The 15,454-nt window shown below is 51.6% G+C and overlaps 1 protein-coding gene across 1 annotated transcript; it reads left to right on the forward strand.

Moving 5' to 3' along the window:
• The first annotated feature begins 8,873 nt into the window (after nucleotides 1-8,873).
• On the forward strand, nucleotides 8,874-13,428 carry LOC116968639 (zinc transporter 1-like). The gene is made up of 2 exons (XM_033015400.1): nucleotides 8,874-9,521; nucleotides 12,403-13,428. The coding sequence occupies exons 1-2, from the start codon at nucleotides 9,041-9,043 to the stop codon at nucleotides 13,155-13,157; spliced, it is 1,236 nt and encodes a 411-aa protein (XP_032871291.1). The 5' UTR covers nucleotides 8,874-9,040; the 3' UTR covers nucleotides 13,158-13,428.
• The last annotated feature ends 2,026 nt before the right edge of the window (nucleotides 13,429-15,454 follow it).

Genomic DNA, 15,454 nt, shown 5'->3' on the forward strand with positions numbered 1-15,454 from the left:
ACACGGTCAGGATTGAACCAGGGTCTCTGTCACGGAGAGGTGCTTGGACTTACGAAGGTGCGATTTTTCTTACAGGTTTTTGGGACCAAGATGATTTCCGAATCCATCGGCTCCCTAGGCGTCCACGAGGGTTTCCAGCACGCGGCGAGTGAACCGCCAGCCTGCCTACTGTGCCCGAGCCCCGGCCTCTTCCACCACGGCCAGATGCAGGCCGGGCACGCCACCTGCCTGCTGACGGGTCAGCCCTGCGACCACCCTCTGCCCGTGACCCGGCCCCAGATGGCGGGCGACTACCCGGCACCCGACATCATCACCATCGAGCACAACTACTGCAGCCGCCGGGCGACCAAGCGGGCGGGAGGAGGGGGCGTGCGAGGGACCGGCTCTGCCCGGCGCCTGCTCAGCACCCACCGCTGGAGCTGTGGGGCGGCCGCCCTGCGCTCCACCCGCCAGAGGACCCGTGCCCGGGCCCAGGCCAGGATCGAGGTGGACGAGGCGGTGGACCTGGTGGTGGGCATCCAACAGGCCGCAGGGCAGGCGGTGGGCAAGAGAGAGACAGAGGCCGAGGGGCCCGAGCACCTTCAGTCGTCACGGCAACGCAAGGTCAGTACATCGCCGGGTGGCGCACCCTCCTCACCCCGTCCCGCGGAGCAGCGCTCCCCCCTTACCCCCCCCCCCTCCCTCTTCTGCAGGGTGACTTGGACAGGTTGGGGGAGTGGGCAGAAGCATGGCAGATGAAGTTTAATGCGGATATATGTGAGGTTATCCACTTTGGTAGCAAAAACAGGACGGCAGATTACTATCTAAATGGCGTCAAGTTGGGAAAAGGGGAAGTACAACGGGATCTGGGGGTCCTTGTACACCAGTCTATGAAAGTAAGCATGCAGGTACAGCAGGCAGTGAAGAATGCGAATGGCATGTTGGCCTTTATAACAAGAGTAATCGAATATAGGAGCAAAGAGGTCCTTCTGCAGTTGTACAGAGCCCCAGTGAGACCACTGCTGGAGTCTTGTGTGCAGTTTTGGTCCCCTAATTTGTGGGAGGACATTCTCGCTATTGAGGGCAGCCCAGCGTAGGTTTACCAGGTTAATTCCCGGGATGGCGGGACTGTCATATGCTGAGAGAATGAAGCAGCTGGGCTTGTACACTCTGGAGTTTAGAAGGATGAGAGGGTATCTTATTGAAACATATAAGATTATTAAGAGTTTGGACATGCTAGAGGCAGGAAACATGTTCCAGATGTTGGGGGAGTCCAGAACCAGGGGCCACAGTTTAAGAATAAGGGGTAAGCCATTTAGAATGGAGACGAGGAAACAGTTTTTCTCACAGAGCGTTTTGAGTGTGTGGAATTCTCTGCCTCAGCGGGCGGTGGAGGCAGGTTCTCTGGATGCTTGCAAGAGAGAGCTGGATAGGGCTCTTAAAGATAGCGGAGTCAGGAGATATGGGGAAAAGGCAGGAACGGGGTACTGATTGGGGATGATCAGCCATGATCATATTGAATGGCGGTGCTGGGTCGAAGGGCCGAATGGCCTACTCCTGCACCTATTGTCTATTGAGCATTGGAAAGAAACAATTAAAACCTAGATAGACACAAAGTGCCGGACTAACTCAGCAGGACAGGCAGCATCTCTGGAGAGAAGGAGAACGGTGCCAGTTGGGGCCGAGACCCTTCCTCAGACTGAGAGTCAGGGGAGATGGAAGATAAAGCTACACAATATGATAGAACTTTATTTATTTATCCCAGGAGAGAAATTGATCAATTGAAGGGTAAGGTGTGAACACGACTGATCAAAGCAGGAAGGGTCTCGAGCCAAAACGTTATTCATTCTTTCTGTCTGGAGGTGCTGTCTGTCCCAGTGTGTTACTCCAGCAATTTGTGTCTTATCTACAAGATACATTTATTTGTCACATGTGCCAGATGGCACAGTGAAATGTGATTACCTGCAGTGTAAACCAGCACCTGCAGTTCCTTCCTCCATATTAAAACCTCCCATTGTTTCCTACGTGAAGGAGAAGGAAATCCTGGCCTGGAATAGCTCGGGGCCTAGTAGCGAGCAGGCTGATGGACTGAGCAGGAGTAGCTCAGACACCAGGATCCCGCGGAAGTGCGAGGGCTTTGGGGAGCAGCCCCTGAAGATCCACAGGCTCACCCCGGAGGAGTACAAGATGGTGTTCAGCGCGGTGGTGGGCAAAGCCCTGACCAACACTGCCTCCCGGCCCACCCGCAAGTGCAGCCTGGAGCTGGCCAGGAAGATCAAGGAGCAGCTGTACAACGCGGTCAACCGGCCCACCTTCAAGGAGATCGTGCACACGGACGGCAGGGTCGAGTTCATCGAGCGCTACAACACGTCCAGTCGCAAGAGGGTCCCGCCACACTTTGAGCTGGACACCACCGGAGAGCCCGACTCCGAGGAGAAGGCCTCGGAGTGGTCGGAGTTTCCCGGGAAGAACTTATGAGGCGGAAACTGCTGCCCTCAGTCTACCCCCTCTCTCTCCATCCCCAAAATCCTCCCTTCCAAACTGGAAGCTATCTCCCACAATCTCTCCCCCCCTCCGTCCCTAACCCCCCTCTCCCCCCACCCAAACTGGAAGCTGTACCCCTCAGATTCCCCCCCCTCACTTTCTGCCCCCCCCCTCCACCCAAATTCAAAGGTGCCTCCCTCCATTCCCCCCCTAACCTGGAGCCACCCCCCCCCCAGACTCTTCCCCCCTCCATCCTCACCTCTATCTCCCCCTTCTGTACCAACCCTCCCCCTAAAATGTAGCTACATCTCTCAAACCCCATCCATCGCCACCTCCCCCCCCAAACTGGAAACTGCCTTCCTCAGTCTCCCCCCTGTTCCCTCTCCCAAACCAGATTCCCACCCCCACTCCTTTCCCCCCAAACGGGAAGCTGCTTTCTTCTCCACGCCTCCCCACAGCCTCCCCGCCCCCCCCCCACCAACCCCTACCTACCACCTTCTCCCCTCCCCCCCTCCCCCCCACCAACCCCTACCCACCACCTCACCCACCCCCCGCCCTTCCCCACCCCCCAAACTAAGCACCAAATGCAATCATTTTTTTAAATTGTATTTGATGGTCCAGAGTTTATTAATTGATTAAAGCTAAAATTTAAAAAAGGTTTTCTGTTTTTCCTCCACGGCGCCACTTTTGATTCTGTCATGGGGAGGGGAGAAGATTGAAATGAGCGGGGTCGTACAGCACAGGAAGAGGCCCTTCGGCCCAGAATGTTCGTGCCAAACACGAGGGTGGGTGAATGTGGAATTCATTGCCACAGACGGCAGTGGAGGCCAAGTCATTAGGTATTTTTAAAGCGGAGACTGACGGGTTCTTGATTAGTATGGGTGTCAGGGGTTTTGAGGAGAAGGCAGGAGAATGGGGTTGAGAGGGAGAGAGATAGATCAGCCATGATCGAATGGCGGAGTTGACTTAATAGGCTGAATGGCTTAATTCTGCTCCTATGTCTTATGAACATGTGATGCCAAGTTAAACTGTTCTCATTTAGTTTTTTAGGGTCTATAGAAGGGACCCGACCCGAAACGTCACCCTTTTTCTCCAGAGATGCTGCTGACCCTCTGAGTTACTCGAGCACTCTGTGTCTATCTTCGCATCTAGGTTTCGTTTTGTTTTCATTTTGGAGATATAGCACATAAACAGGCCCCTCGGCCCACGCCGACCGACCATCCCATACACTAGCACTGTGCTACATATTAGGGGCAATGCACAATTTTTACCGAAGCCAATTAACCTACCAACCTGTACGTCTTTGGAGTGTGGGCGGAAACCGGAACACCTGGAGAAAACCCACGCCTGTCACGGGGAGAACGTACAAACTCCGTACATACAGCAGCCGCAGTCAGGATCGAACCCGGGTCTCTGGCGCCGTAAGGCTGCAACTAAGGCCGACTCGGTTTGTACACGCTAGAATTTAGAAGATTGAGGGGGGATCTTATAGAAACTTACAAAATTCTTAATGGGTTGGACAGGCTAGATGCAGGAAGATTGTTCCCGATGTTGGGGAAGTCCAGAACAAGGGGTCACACAGTTTGTTTAAGGATAAGGGGGAAGTCTTTTAGGACCGAGATGAGAAAATCATTTTTTACACAGAGAGTGGTGAATCTGTGGAATTCTCTGCCACAGAAGGTAGTTGAGGCCACAGTTCATTGGCTATATTTAAGAGGGAGTTAGATGTGGCCCTTGTGGCTAAAGGGATCAGGGGGTATGGAGAGAAGGCAGGGATGGGATACTGAGTTGGATGATCAGCCATGATCATATTGAATGGGGGTGCAGGCTCGAATGGCCAAATGGCCTACTCCTGCACCTATTTTCTATGTTTCTATGACCCGAAACGTTGCCCTTTCCTTCTCTCCAGAGATGCCGCCCGTCCCGCTGAGTTACTCCAGCATTTTTGTGTGTGTGTGTGTCTATCTTCGGTGTAAGCCAGCATCTGCAGTTCCTTCCTGCACAATTCAAGGAAGAGGCGACCGAGAAGTCCCAGTATAGATGTCAGTTTGTCAGGCTGACAGGCCACAGCATCCTGTCACACCGCGTATACAACAGCGATAGCTGCACCTATTTTCTATGTTTCTATGTTTACCGATGCGCCAAAGTGCCGCCTGTACATGATCCATCTGTCTGTACATGAACTATATCCCTTCCACGTTGCCCCATCTAATGCATTTCAGGTCCCCACCAATCTCGGTGTTAAAAAAAACTTGCCCCGTACATCTCCATTAAACTTTCCCCCAATCACTTTATAGCTGTGCCCTAAACTAAACTCTGGCAGTCCGGTCGTTAAGATCGAATCTCGACCCTGCTGGAGAATTTAAATATACCATTAAATAAATCTCCGTGACGATGTTAGTAACCATGGTAACAGTGACCAAGTAACTCTGGACTATCGTAGAATAACCGTCCGGGTCACTATTGTGCCCCAAGAAAAATAATGAGGCATTCACTGCCTTGGAGGTTTTACGATCCATTGGACCGAGGGCAATTGTGGATGGGCAATAAACGTTGGTGCAGCCATCTCTGTCCGGGGAACACCATAAGGGGAAAGACAAAGTGTTTAAGAAGGAACTGCAGATGCTGGAAAATCGAAGGTAGACAAAAGTGCTGGAGAAACTCAGCGGGTGCAGCAGCATCTATGGAGCGAAGGAAATTGGCAACGTTTCGGGCCGAAACGTTGCCTATTTCCTTCGCTCCATAGATGCTGCTGCACCCGCTGAGTCTCTCCAGCACTTTTGTCTGCAATAAGGGGAAATCAGTTTTCAACAGCTTCAGCAGTTTGCATTTGGATGCCAAGTTACCGGATTATCAAAGACTGCTTGGCCCCGACTCAAGAGGTTGCTCTTGGAGTGTTTTAAAAAGAAAAAAAAAGGATAGAGATGTGTAGAAAGGAAATAAATGTGCCTTGCCTGTTTGTGTGTATGAGAGTGTGGGCGGTTCAGTGTGATGTTGATCAGAACTGGTTCACCTACAAACCATAGAACACACACACACACACACCCTCACTAACACACACCCTTACCCACATACATGCACACCCTCACTCACTCACACACACACACGTACCCTTACTTGCACACATGCATGCACACCCTCACACTCATATCCTCAACACTTATACATACACATATATACACACACATACCCTCAACTCTCACATACCCTCACACACACCCACACCCTCAATTGCGCTCACAAACACCCTTTAACTCACTAGCACGCAGATACACACACGCACACAAACTCATTCGCACACACTCACTCACATAGTATGTCAACTGCTATCATTCACATTTGGTAATGCCGCAAGTGTCAAACTTCACACGGGTAGGTATAGGAGAGAGAGTGGGGGAGAAAGAAAAAGAGTGAGAGAGATTCTGGGAGGGGCAAGGATAGAGCAGGAGAAAGAGAAAGGAGGGGGGGAGAGTGAGAGGGAGGTAGGGGGAGGGAAGGAGAGAGGGGGAAAGAGGTAGAGAGAGATGGAGAGAACGAGAGAGAGCGGGAGGCAGAGAGGGGGAGGGGCAGGGAGAGAGGGGGGGAGGAGGTAGGGGGAGGAGGTAGGGAGAGACTGAGAGAGGTAGGGGGAGGCAGGGAGAGAGGGGGAGAGAAAGAAGGGGGAAGGCGGCAGGGAGAGAGGATGAGGGAGATGGAGAGAGGGAGGTAGCAAGAGAGAGATAAAAGAGAGAGAAGGGGGAGCAGTACCCTACATTCTGGAACGTTCCGTGCAGCATTAATGAGGAAACACATTGCTACCATTGTGCTCTCTGTTCCACTGACAGAGCACACAATATCGCACTGTGAATTAGCTGACCCATTCAGGCAGACCTCCCAGCTGCTGCTGACGTCACTACAGGCCTCGTACTTAACCCCTTCACGCAGTTTCTGGACCGCATCCCTTCTTTTGTTGGCTTCATGCTAACTCAGCAGAGACAGAGCATGTACATGAGCCCTGGGACAGTGAAGAGAGAGCTGCATTCTGTGTGTCCGAGCGCAGGAGCGTGTGACGTTCAGGGAAGAGAGAGCTGGAGTAATGCGTGTGTCTGACCTGTGTCCTGGGAGGCTGTGGCAGGGAGAGGATGTTTCCACTAGTGGGAGAGTCTAGGATCAGAGGCCATAACCTTAGAATAAAAGGACATACAGTGCCCGCCATAATGTTTGGGACAAAGACCCATCATTTATTTATTTGCCTCTGTACTCCACAATTTGAGATTTGTAATATTTTTAAAAAATCACATGTGGTTAAAATGTACATTGTCAGATTTTAATAAAGGCCATTTTTATACATTTTGGTTTCACCATATAGAAATTACAGCAGTGTTTATACATAGTCCCCCCATTTCAGGGCACCATAATGTTTGGGACACAGCAATGTCATGTAAATGAAAGTAGTCACGTTTAGTATTTTATTGTATATCCTTTGCATGCAATGACTGCTTGAAGTCTGCGATTCATGGACATCACCAGTTGCTGGGTGTCTTCTCTGGGTGATGCTCTGCCAGGCCTGTAATGCAGTCTTCTTTAGCTTATGCTTGTTTTGAAGGCCAATTCCCTTCAGTTTTCTCTTCAGCATAAAAATGTGATTTCAGGTAAAAATTGTGAATTGTCCCTAATATATAGGATAGTGCTAGTGTGCGGGAATCGCTGGTCGGTATGGACTCGGTGGGCCGAAGGGCCTGTTTCTGTGCTGTATCTCCAAAATTAAAACTAAACTAAAACTAGATGAGAAGATAGACACAAAGTGCTGGAGCAACTCAGCGGGTCAGGCAGCATCTTTGGAGAAAAAGGCCAGGTGACTTTTCTGAGCAGGACCCTTCTTTAGTGTTTAAGAAAGAACTGCAGATGCTGGAAAATCAAAGGTAGACAAAAGTGCTGGAGAAACTCATCGGGTGCAGCAGCATCTATGGAGCGAAGGAAATAGGCAACGTTTCGGGCCAAAACCCTTCTTCACACTGATGGGTTTCAGCCCGAAACGTTGCCTATTTCCTTTGCTCCATAGATGCTGCTGCACCCGCTGAGTTTCTCCAGCACTTTTGTCTCCCTTCTTTAGTGTGTCTACTGAAGGCTGAGGAAGGGCCCCGACCCGACCCAACCCGACCCGAAACGTCACCTAGCCTTTCCCTCCAGAGAAGCTGCTTGACCTGCTGAGTTACTCCAGCACTTTGTGTATATTCTTGGGAATAAACCAGCATCGGCAGTTGCTTGTTTCTACATTCTAGGCAACGGAGGGACTTAAAGAATGAATTAATGAATGAATAAGTTTATTGGCCAAGTATTCACATACAAGGAATTTGCCTTGGTGCTCCGCCCGCAAGTAACAACATGACATACAGCGACAGTTAGGAATGACACATAAAGCATTAAACGTACAAAGGTATGTATACAAAAAGGATGTTTGATGAACAGCTGGATCTTGGGGTCCAAGTGATGTTTAACAGGCTTTTTGAGAGGCACATTGATATGCAGGGAATGGAAGGATATGGATCACGTGCAGGTAGTGAAGAATAGTTGTTCACATTTTTGGCAACATGTTCAGCATGGACATGGTGGGCCGAAGGGCCTGTTCTTGTGCTGAACTGTTCTATGTAGAAACAAGGAATTGCAGCTGGTTTATGCAAAAGGCTTATTCAGTCTGAAGAAGGTTTGACACCTGAAACGTCACAAATTCGTTCTATCCAGAGATGCTGCCTATATCCCGCTGAGTTACTCCAGCATTTTGTGTCCATCTTCGATTTAAATCAGCCTCTACAGTTCCATTATATAAAAGATGGAGGGATATATATAGATGACGTGGAAGCTGGATCAGTGTAACTTGGCATCTTGTTCGGGACAAATATTGTGGGCCGAAGATCCTACTCCTGTGATGTGTTCAAGAAGGAACTGCAGATGCTGGAAGATCGAAGGTGCACAAAAATGCTGGAGAAACTCAGCGGGTACAGCAGCATCTATGGAGCGAAGGAAATAGGTGACGTTTCGGGCCGAAACCCTTCTTCAGACTGACGCATCAGACTTCAGCATCAGTCTGAAGAAGGGTTTCGGCCCGAAACGTCACCTATTTCCTTCGCTCCATAGATGCTGCCTCACCCGCTGAGTTTCTCCAGCATTTCTGTCTACCTTCGATTGTTCCAGCATCTGCAGTTCTTTCTTAAACACGAAGTGCTGGAGTAATCTCAACTGGTCAGGCAGCATTTCTGGAGAGCATGGGCAGGTGACGTTTCGGGTCGGCACCATTCTTCAGACTGCACTGTTTTTGTTTCGAAGTTACACACAGCGTAAAGTTCCCGCGAGTTGGAGATGGGTTAAATATTTTAATTATCTGGGCTGGTGAGTAGGAGTTGCAAGCTAGCAGAGGCGGAAAATCACAACCTTGGAGGAAAAGGATGAAGTTTTCAATGCACGAAGGAACTCCGTGATTTGGTTTTGCAAGTGTTGTTATTTACTCCGTCCTGAGCCCTGGTTTCGTGCGGAGAGGGCTTGCTTTGGACCCGTGTGCATCCGACACCGGGTGCATAAACTTCGAAGGAGAGAGTGGAGAATGCAAAAGAGGCACCGCTCGTGTTCGGGCGCCGTGGCTCTGCATCTGATGCTTGCATTTACGCTGGCGGTCTGGCTGTTGCAACTGAGTGCGAGCAAAGTGTGCTGCTCCCTCGCCCTGCTCTCTCAGTCCTTTCACACCTTCTCCACGCTGCTGGGTCTGAGCACGCTGCAGGTGTCTCGGAGGCTCAACGGGGCCGGCCGGGTCCACAATCGGGCCAAGAACACCTTCGGCTGGCTGAGGGTGGAGCCGCTGGGCGCCCTGGTGCAAGGCGTGTTCCTCACTGGCCTCTGCTTCACCGCCCTGGGGAAAGCGGTGGAGAGCGTGTTGCAACCTCGCCCAGTCCGGCGCCCCGAGGTCCTAGTGGGGGTCTGGTTAACCAGTCTCCTGATCGACCTGGGCAACTTCTACATCTTCAGAGGAGCAAACAACGCACAAGACTGGCCCTCCGCAGACACGGATTGCAAGCGCGAAAACAAAGGTCAGATTTTACCGGGGGAAATGGTTAATCGCTGTTACTTTTAACACAATAGACAATAGGTGCAGGAGTAGGCCATTTGGCCCTTCGAGCCAGCACCGCCATTCAATGTGATCATGGCTGATCATCCACAATCAGTACCCCGTTCCTGCCTTCTCCCCATATCCCCTGACTCCGCTATCTTTAAGATCCCTATCTAGCTCTCTCTTGAAATCATCCAGAGAACCGGCCTCCACCTGAGGCAGAGAATTCCACTGACTCACCACTCTGTGTTGAGTTTGGTTGAGTTACAAGTCACACCACACGCCGCCTCGGCAAGGCTAGCAGCATAATCAAGGGCCAGACCCACCCCGGTCACTCCCTCTTCTCCCCTCTCCCATCAGACATGATGTACAGAAGTGTGAAAACGCACACCTCCAGATTAAAAACATAGAAAACAGGTGCAGGAGGAGGCCATTCGGCCCTTCAACCCCTGATCTTTCACTCCAGCATTTTGTGTCTATTTTCCATGTTCATTCTGTTGGGTTGTAATCTACCCAAGTGGAATACCAGACGCAGTCCTTCCAGTTTGCTTCACTCTGGCAATGGAAGCGACCCAGGACAGAAAGGTCAGTGTGGGTAGACAAAACGCTGGAGAAACTCAGCGGGTGCAGCAACATCTATGGAGCGAAGGAAATAGGCAACGTTTCGGGCCGAAACCCTTCTTCAGACTGATGGAGGGTGGGGGGCGGGGAGAAGAAAGGAAAAAGGAAGATGAGGAGCCCGAGGACTGAGGGAGAGCTGAGAAGGGGAGGAGACAGCAAGGGCTACCGGAAATTGGAGAATTCACTGTTTATGCCGCTAGGGTGCAGACTGCCCAAGCGGAATATGAGGTGCTGCTCCTCCAATTTCCGGCGGTGCTCACTCTGGCCATGGAGGAGGCCCAGAACAGAGAGGTCGGATTCGGAGGTCGGAGGGGGAGTTGAAGTGCTGAGCCACCGGGAGGTCGGGTTGGTTAATGCGGACCGAGCGAAGGTGTTCGGCGAAACGATCGCCAAGCCTACGCTTGGTCTCACCGATGTAGATCAGCTGACATCTAGAGCAGCGGATTCAATAGATAAGGTTGGAGGAGGTGCAGGTGAACCTCTGTCGCACCTGGAACGACAGCTTGGGTCCTTGAATGGAGTCAATGGGGGAATGTATACAGCAATTCGTTCTTGCAATTAAAGCATGGAATAATCTCCACTCAACTATAGTTACCCAACCAGATGCAACTAAATTTAAAGTAGCTCTTTCTTCCCAATAACCCTTTCTGGCTTAAGCCCTCCCTCCACCACCTCCAGTTTAAATTCCATTTGGAATATTTTGGAGGTGCAAGAAACCAAGAACCAAGAGGTAAAGCGACAAGTGTAGCATTCTCTAAGGTACACAAAATTGCTGGGGAAACTCAGCGGGTGCAGCAGCATCTATGGAGCGAAGGAAATAGGCGACGTTTCGGGCCGAAACCCTTCTTCAGACTTCCATCCGGCACTCCAATACACCTGGACGATTTCCGACACTTCCCTACCATTCCTTGACCTCACCATCTCCATCGCAGGTGACAGACTCCTGACCGACATACATTACAAACCCACTGACTCACATGGCTATCTGGACTACACGTCTTCCCACCCTGCCCCCTGTAAAGACTCCATCCCCTACTCCCAATTCCTCCGCCTACGCCGCATCTGTTCCCAGGATGAGACATTTCATACCAGGGCATCGGAAATGTCCTCGTTCTTCAGGGAACGGGGATTCCCCTCCGCCACCATAGATGAGGCTCACACCAGGGTCTCATCCATACCCCGTAACACTGCTCTCTCTCCCCATCCCCGCACACGCAACAAGGGCAGAGTCCCTCTGGTCCTCACCTTTCACCCCACCAGCCGGCAAATACAACACATAATCCTCCGCCATTTCCGCCACCTCCAACGTGACCCCACCACTCGCCACATCTTCCCATCTCCCCCCATGTCTGCCTTCCGCAAAGATCGCTCCCTCCGCAACTCCCTCGTCAATTCTTCCCTTCCCGCCCGCCCCACCCCCTCCCCGGGCACTTTCCGTTGCAACCGCAAGAAATGCAACACCTGTCCCTTCACCTCCCCCCTCGACTCCATTCAAGGTCCCAAGCAGTCGTTCCAGGTGCGACAAAGGTTCACCTGTATCTCCTCCAACCTCATCTACTGCATCCGCTGCTCTAGATGTCAGCTGATTTACATCGGTGAGACCAAGCGTAGGTTGGGCGATCGTTTCGCCGAACACCTCCGCTCAGTCCGCAATAACCTACCTGACCTCCCGGTGGCTCAGCACTTCAACTCCCCCTCCCATTCCCAATCCGACCTCTCTGTCCTGGGTCTCCTCCATTGCCAGAGTGAGCAACAGCGGAAATTGGAGGAACAGCACCTCATATTCCGTCTGGGGTCCTTGCGTCCTTATGGCATCAACATTGAATTCTCCCAATTTGGCTAGCCCGTGCTGTCTCCTCCCCTTCCTTAACCCTCTAGCTGTCTCCTCCCATCCGCCCGCCCTCGGGCTCCTCCTCCTCCTCCCTTTTTCCTTCTTTCTTTCCCCACCCCCCATCAGTCTGAAGAAGGGTTTCGGCCCGAAACGTCGCCTATTTCCTTCGCTCCATAGATGCTGCTGCACCCGCTGAGTTTCCCCAGCAATTTTGTGTACCTTCTTCAGACTGATGGGGGGTGGGAGAAAGAAGGAAAAGGGGAGGAGCACAGTGTAGCATCTCTTGCGGTTGCAAGGGAAAGTGCCCGGGGAGGGGGTGGTACGGGAAGGAAGGGAAGAATGGGAATGAAAATGGTTCGCAACCGGGAGACACGGTAGGCCTGACGTCCCCGCTCTGCTGTTGTTGCAGAACTTCTCAGTGAGACGCTGACCGATGTCCCGGGACGAAGCAAGAGCTGGTGGGGAGAGGATTTGGAGGAGCCCGGGGCCGTGGGCGAAGAGCTGCGCCTGGATTGTCAGAGGGCTTCACCGCGGGTGCTGGGGGATGCTCCGATCTCGGTGCTGTTGCTGTTGAACGCGTTGGCTCATTACACAGCCTGGTCCTCCTGCTCCGTGGGACAGTGCAAGGGGGAGGAGGAGAGTGCCTGGCCCTGCTGGCTGCTGCTGTACCTGGACCCGGCCCTGGGTCTCGGTGTGGTCTCCAGGGCCATGTGGGTGTCCTGGCCCCGGCTGAAGGAGTCGGCGCTGCTGCTGATGCAAGCAGTGCCCGGGGGGCTGGATGTGCGGCGGCTGCGGGAGCTGCTGCTGAGACAGGACGGGGTGGAGGCCGTGCATGAGTTGCATGTGTGGCGGCTGGCTGGCAGGCGGCTGGTGGCCATGGCCCATGCCCGGTGCCGGGAAGCGGGCACGGCCGGGAGGCTCGCCGCCTTCCTCCGGCGGGAGGGGATGGCGGCCGTCACGGTGCAGCCGGAGGTGGGCGAGGACTGGGGGCTGGGGCTGGGGTGTGAGCTGGCGTGCGGGCAGCGCTGCGCCCACAGGCTGTGCTGTGCGGGGGACCGGCAGCCCCACCATGACGGGGGAAGCCTGGCATCGAGGCACAACTCACTGCTCGCCGAGTCTCCTCTCTCAGCCTACAACAGCACTGAGTGTGAGACAACCGTCTAATGCAGCACCAGGGCACTCGTGGGGATATGGAGCAAGTATATTCAAACTAACAATGCACACATGCAGAATTGGAGCACATACTGTCCCACTGTTTAGTTTCCTTATGATTCAACCCTCCCCCTCAAACAGTGGCAGCTTCTAGATGAACTACCGTAACATTTTTCACACAGAGTGGTGAATCTGTGGAATTCTCTGCCGCAGATAGTAGTTGAGGCCAGTTCATTGGCTATATTTAAGAGGGAGTTAGATGTGGCCCTTGTGGCTAAAGGGATCAGGGGGTATGGAGAGAAGGCAGGTAATCAGCCATGATCATATTGAATGGCGGTGCAGGCTCGAAGGACCGAATGGTCACCTCCTGCACCTATTTTCTATGTAACCCAAAATGTTGCCGACAAATTTCCCTGAAATCAGATGCTGCCCTAATCAGCCGAATTCCATCAGCTGTCCTCATAATCATACATGGAAACAGGCCTTTCAGCCCAACTTGTCCATGCTGACCAACATGCCTCATATTAGCCCCTTCCATTTGCTCCCATTTGGCCCACATCCCTCTAAACCTTTTCTATCCGTGTACCCGTCCAAGTGTTTGCGGTTTCTTGTGCCACCAGTTTTCTCATTATTCTGATTAAAGTGGATAACCTCACATTATACTCCATCTGCTAATTTATTTTTACCCATTCATTTAAACTCTGAATGCACTTGCGCACTTTTGTAGCCTGCTTCACCAGCCACCTTTATACCACTCGATTTCAGTCGCTTCCTCTCCATCATTAACGTTGATTGTACATAGTTGAAGGTACCATCACATCCATCACTGTGGCACCTCACTTGCTACAGCTCGTCAACTTGGAAAATAACCAATTCATCCCAACTTTCACTTTTCTGTCGGTTATCCAGTCATCCATTCATGCTGATATATTACCCACAGCACACTCGAGTTCCTTACCTTGAATAGTCACCTAAGGTCACAGCCATACAGTATGGAAACAGACCCTTCGGGTCAACTAGCCCATGCCGGCCAACATGCCCCATCTACGCTCGTCCCAACTGCCCCGCGCTTGACCCATAACCCTCTAAACCTGCCCTATCTATGTACCTGTCCAAATGTCTCTTAAGCGTACGATAATATCTGCCTCAACTACCTCTTCTGGCAGCTCAACCCATATACCCGCCACCCTTTGTGTAAAAAAAGTTACCCCACAGGTTCCTATTAAATCTCTCTCCCCCCCCAGGTTCCTATTAAATCTCCCCTGCCCCCACCCCACCCCCAATTTAATCGGATGTCCTCTTGTTCCCGATTCCCCCAATCTGGTTAAAAGACTGCATTTGCCCCATCTATTCCTGTCATGATCTTGTACATCTCTGTAAGATCACCCCTCATCCTCCTGAACTCTGGTTATATAGCACCTAATGAAATTGTTTTTAGAATCCAATATACTTATTAGTTTACTGACTCCCTTTTCATATACCTTGCAACGTGTTCAAATAATGCTAATAAACTTGTCAAATATGATTTCCCTTTTATAAAAACACACCGACTGATTGTTATTTTAATAATGGGTTGCACATTTTTGCCTTTGGCAGATATCAAGCTAACTGGCTGTGGTTTCCCAAGAGCAGGTTGGAGACCCTCACCACATTTAACACCATGGCTTTGTACCCAAAGAGTGTCCATCTACTGACTGCCGCAGACCAAGGAGGATTAGGCTGGACAGCAAATGTTCTCAATTAGGATGAACCTAATTGTTCTCAAATAGGCTGCACCTATTTTCTATGGGTACAGGTTATTGATTGGTGCCGATCAGCCATGATCACAATGAATGGCGGTGCTGGCTCGAAGGGCCGAATAGCCTCCTCCTGCACCCATTTTCTTTGTTGCACACAATGGTCTTTCAGAAAGTTTCACGCCCCCCTGCACTCTGAAGGGTCCCAGCTCGAAACGTTATCTATCCATGTTCTCTAGAGATGCTGAGTCACTCTAGCATTTTTGTAATTCTTAAGTGATAGGATTTGTGTAAACCAGCATCTGCAGTTCCTCGTTGCTATAGAAACCGGCAGCCCACCGAATCCACGCCAACCGTCTGTCAGTTCTATGTTATCCCACTTTCACATCCACTCCCCACACGCAGAGCAATTTACAGAGGGCCAATTAACCTACAACCTGCACGTCTTTGGGATGTGGGAGGAAACCAGAGCACCCGGAAGAGATCCACACGGTCACAGGGAGAATGGACAAACTCTGCAAAGGCAGCAATAGAGGCAGCAAATTGAACCTAGGTCTCTGGTGCCATGAAGCA

This window comes from Amblyraja radiata, chromosome 45, assembly GCF_010909765.2.
Source record: "Amblyraja radiata isolate CabotCenter1 chromosome 45, sAmbRad1.1.pri, whole genome shotgun sequence".
Classification (NCBI taxonomy): domain Eukaryota; kingdom Metazoa; phylum Chordata; class Chondrichthyes; order Rajiformes; family Rajidae; genus Amblyraja; species Amblyraja radiata.

Bases quoted from the DNA above. Each gene is read 5' to 3' on its own strand.
- LOC116968639 (XM_033015400.1), top strand. From the start codon at position 9,041: ATGCAAAAGAGGCACCGCTCGTGTTCGGGCGCCGTGGCTCTGCATCTG. The intron at 9,522-12,402 runs GTCAGATTTTAC...CTGTTGTTGCAG, and splicing joins TTGCAAGCGCGAAAACAAAG to AACTTCTCAGTGAGACGCTG.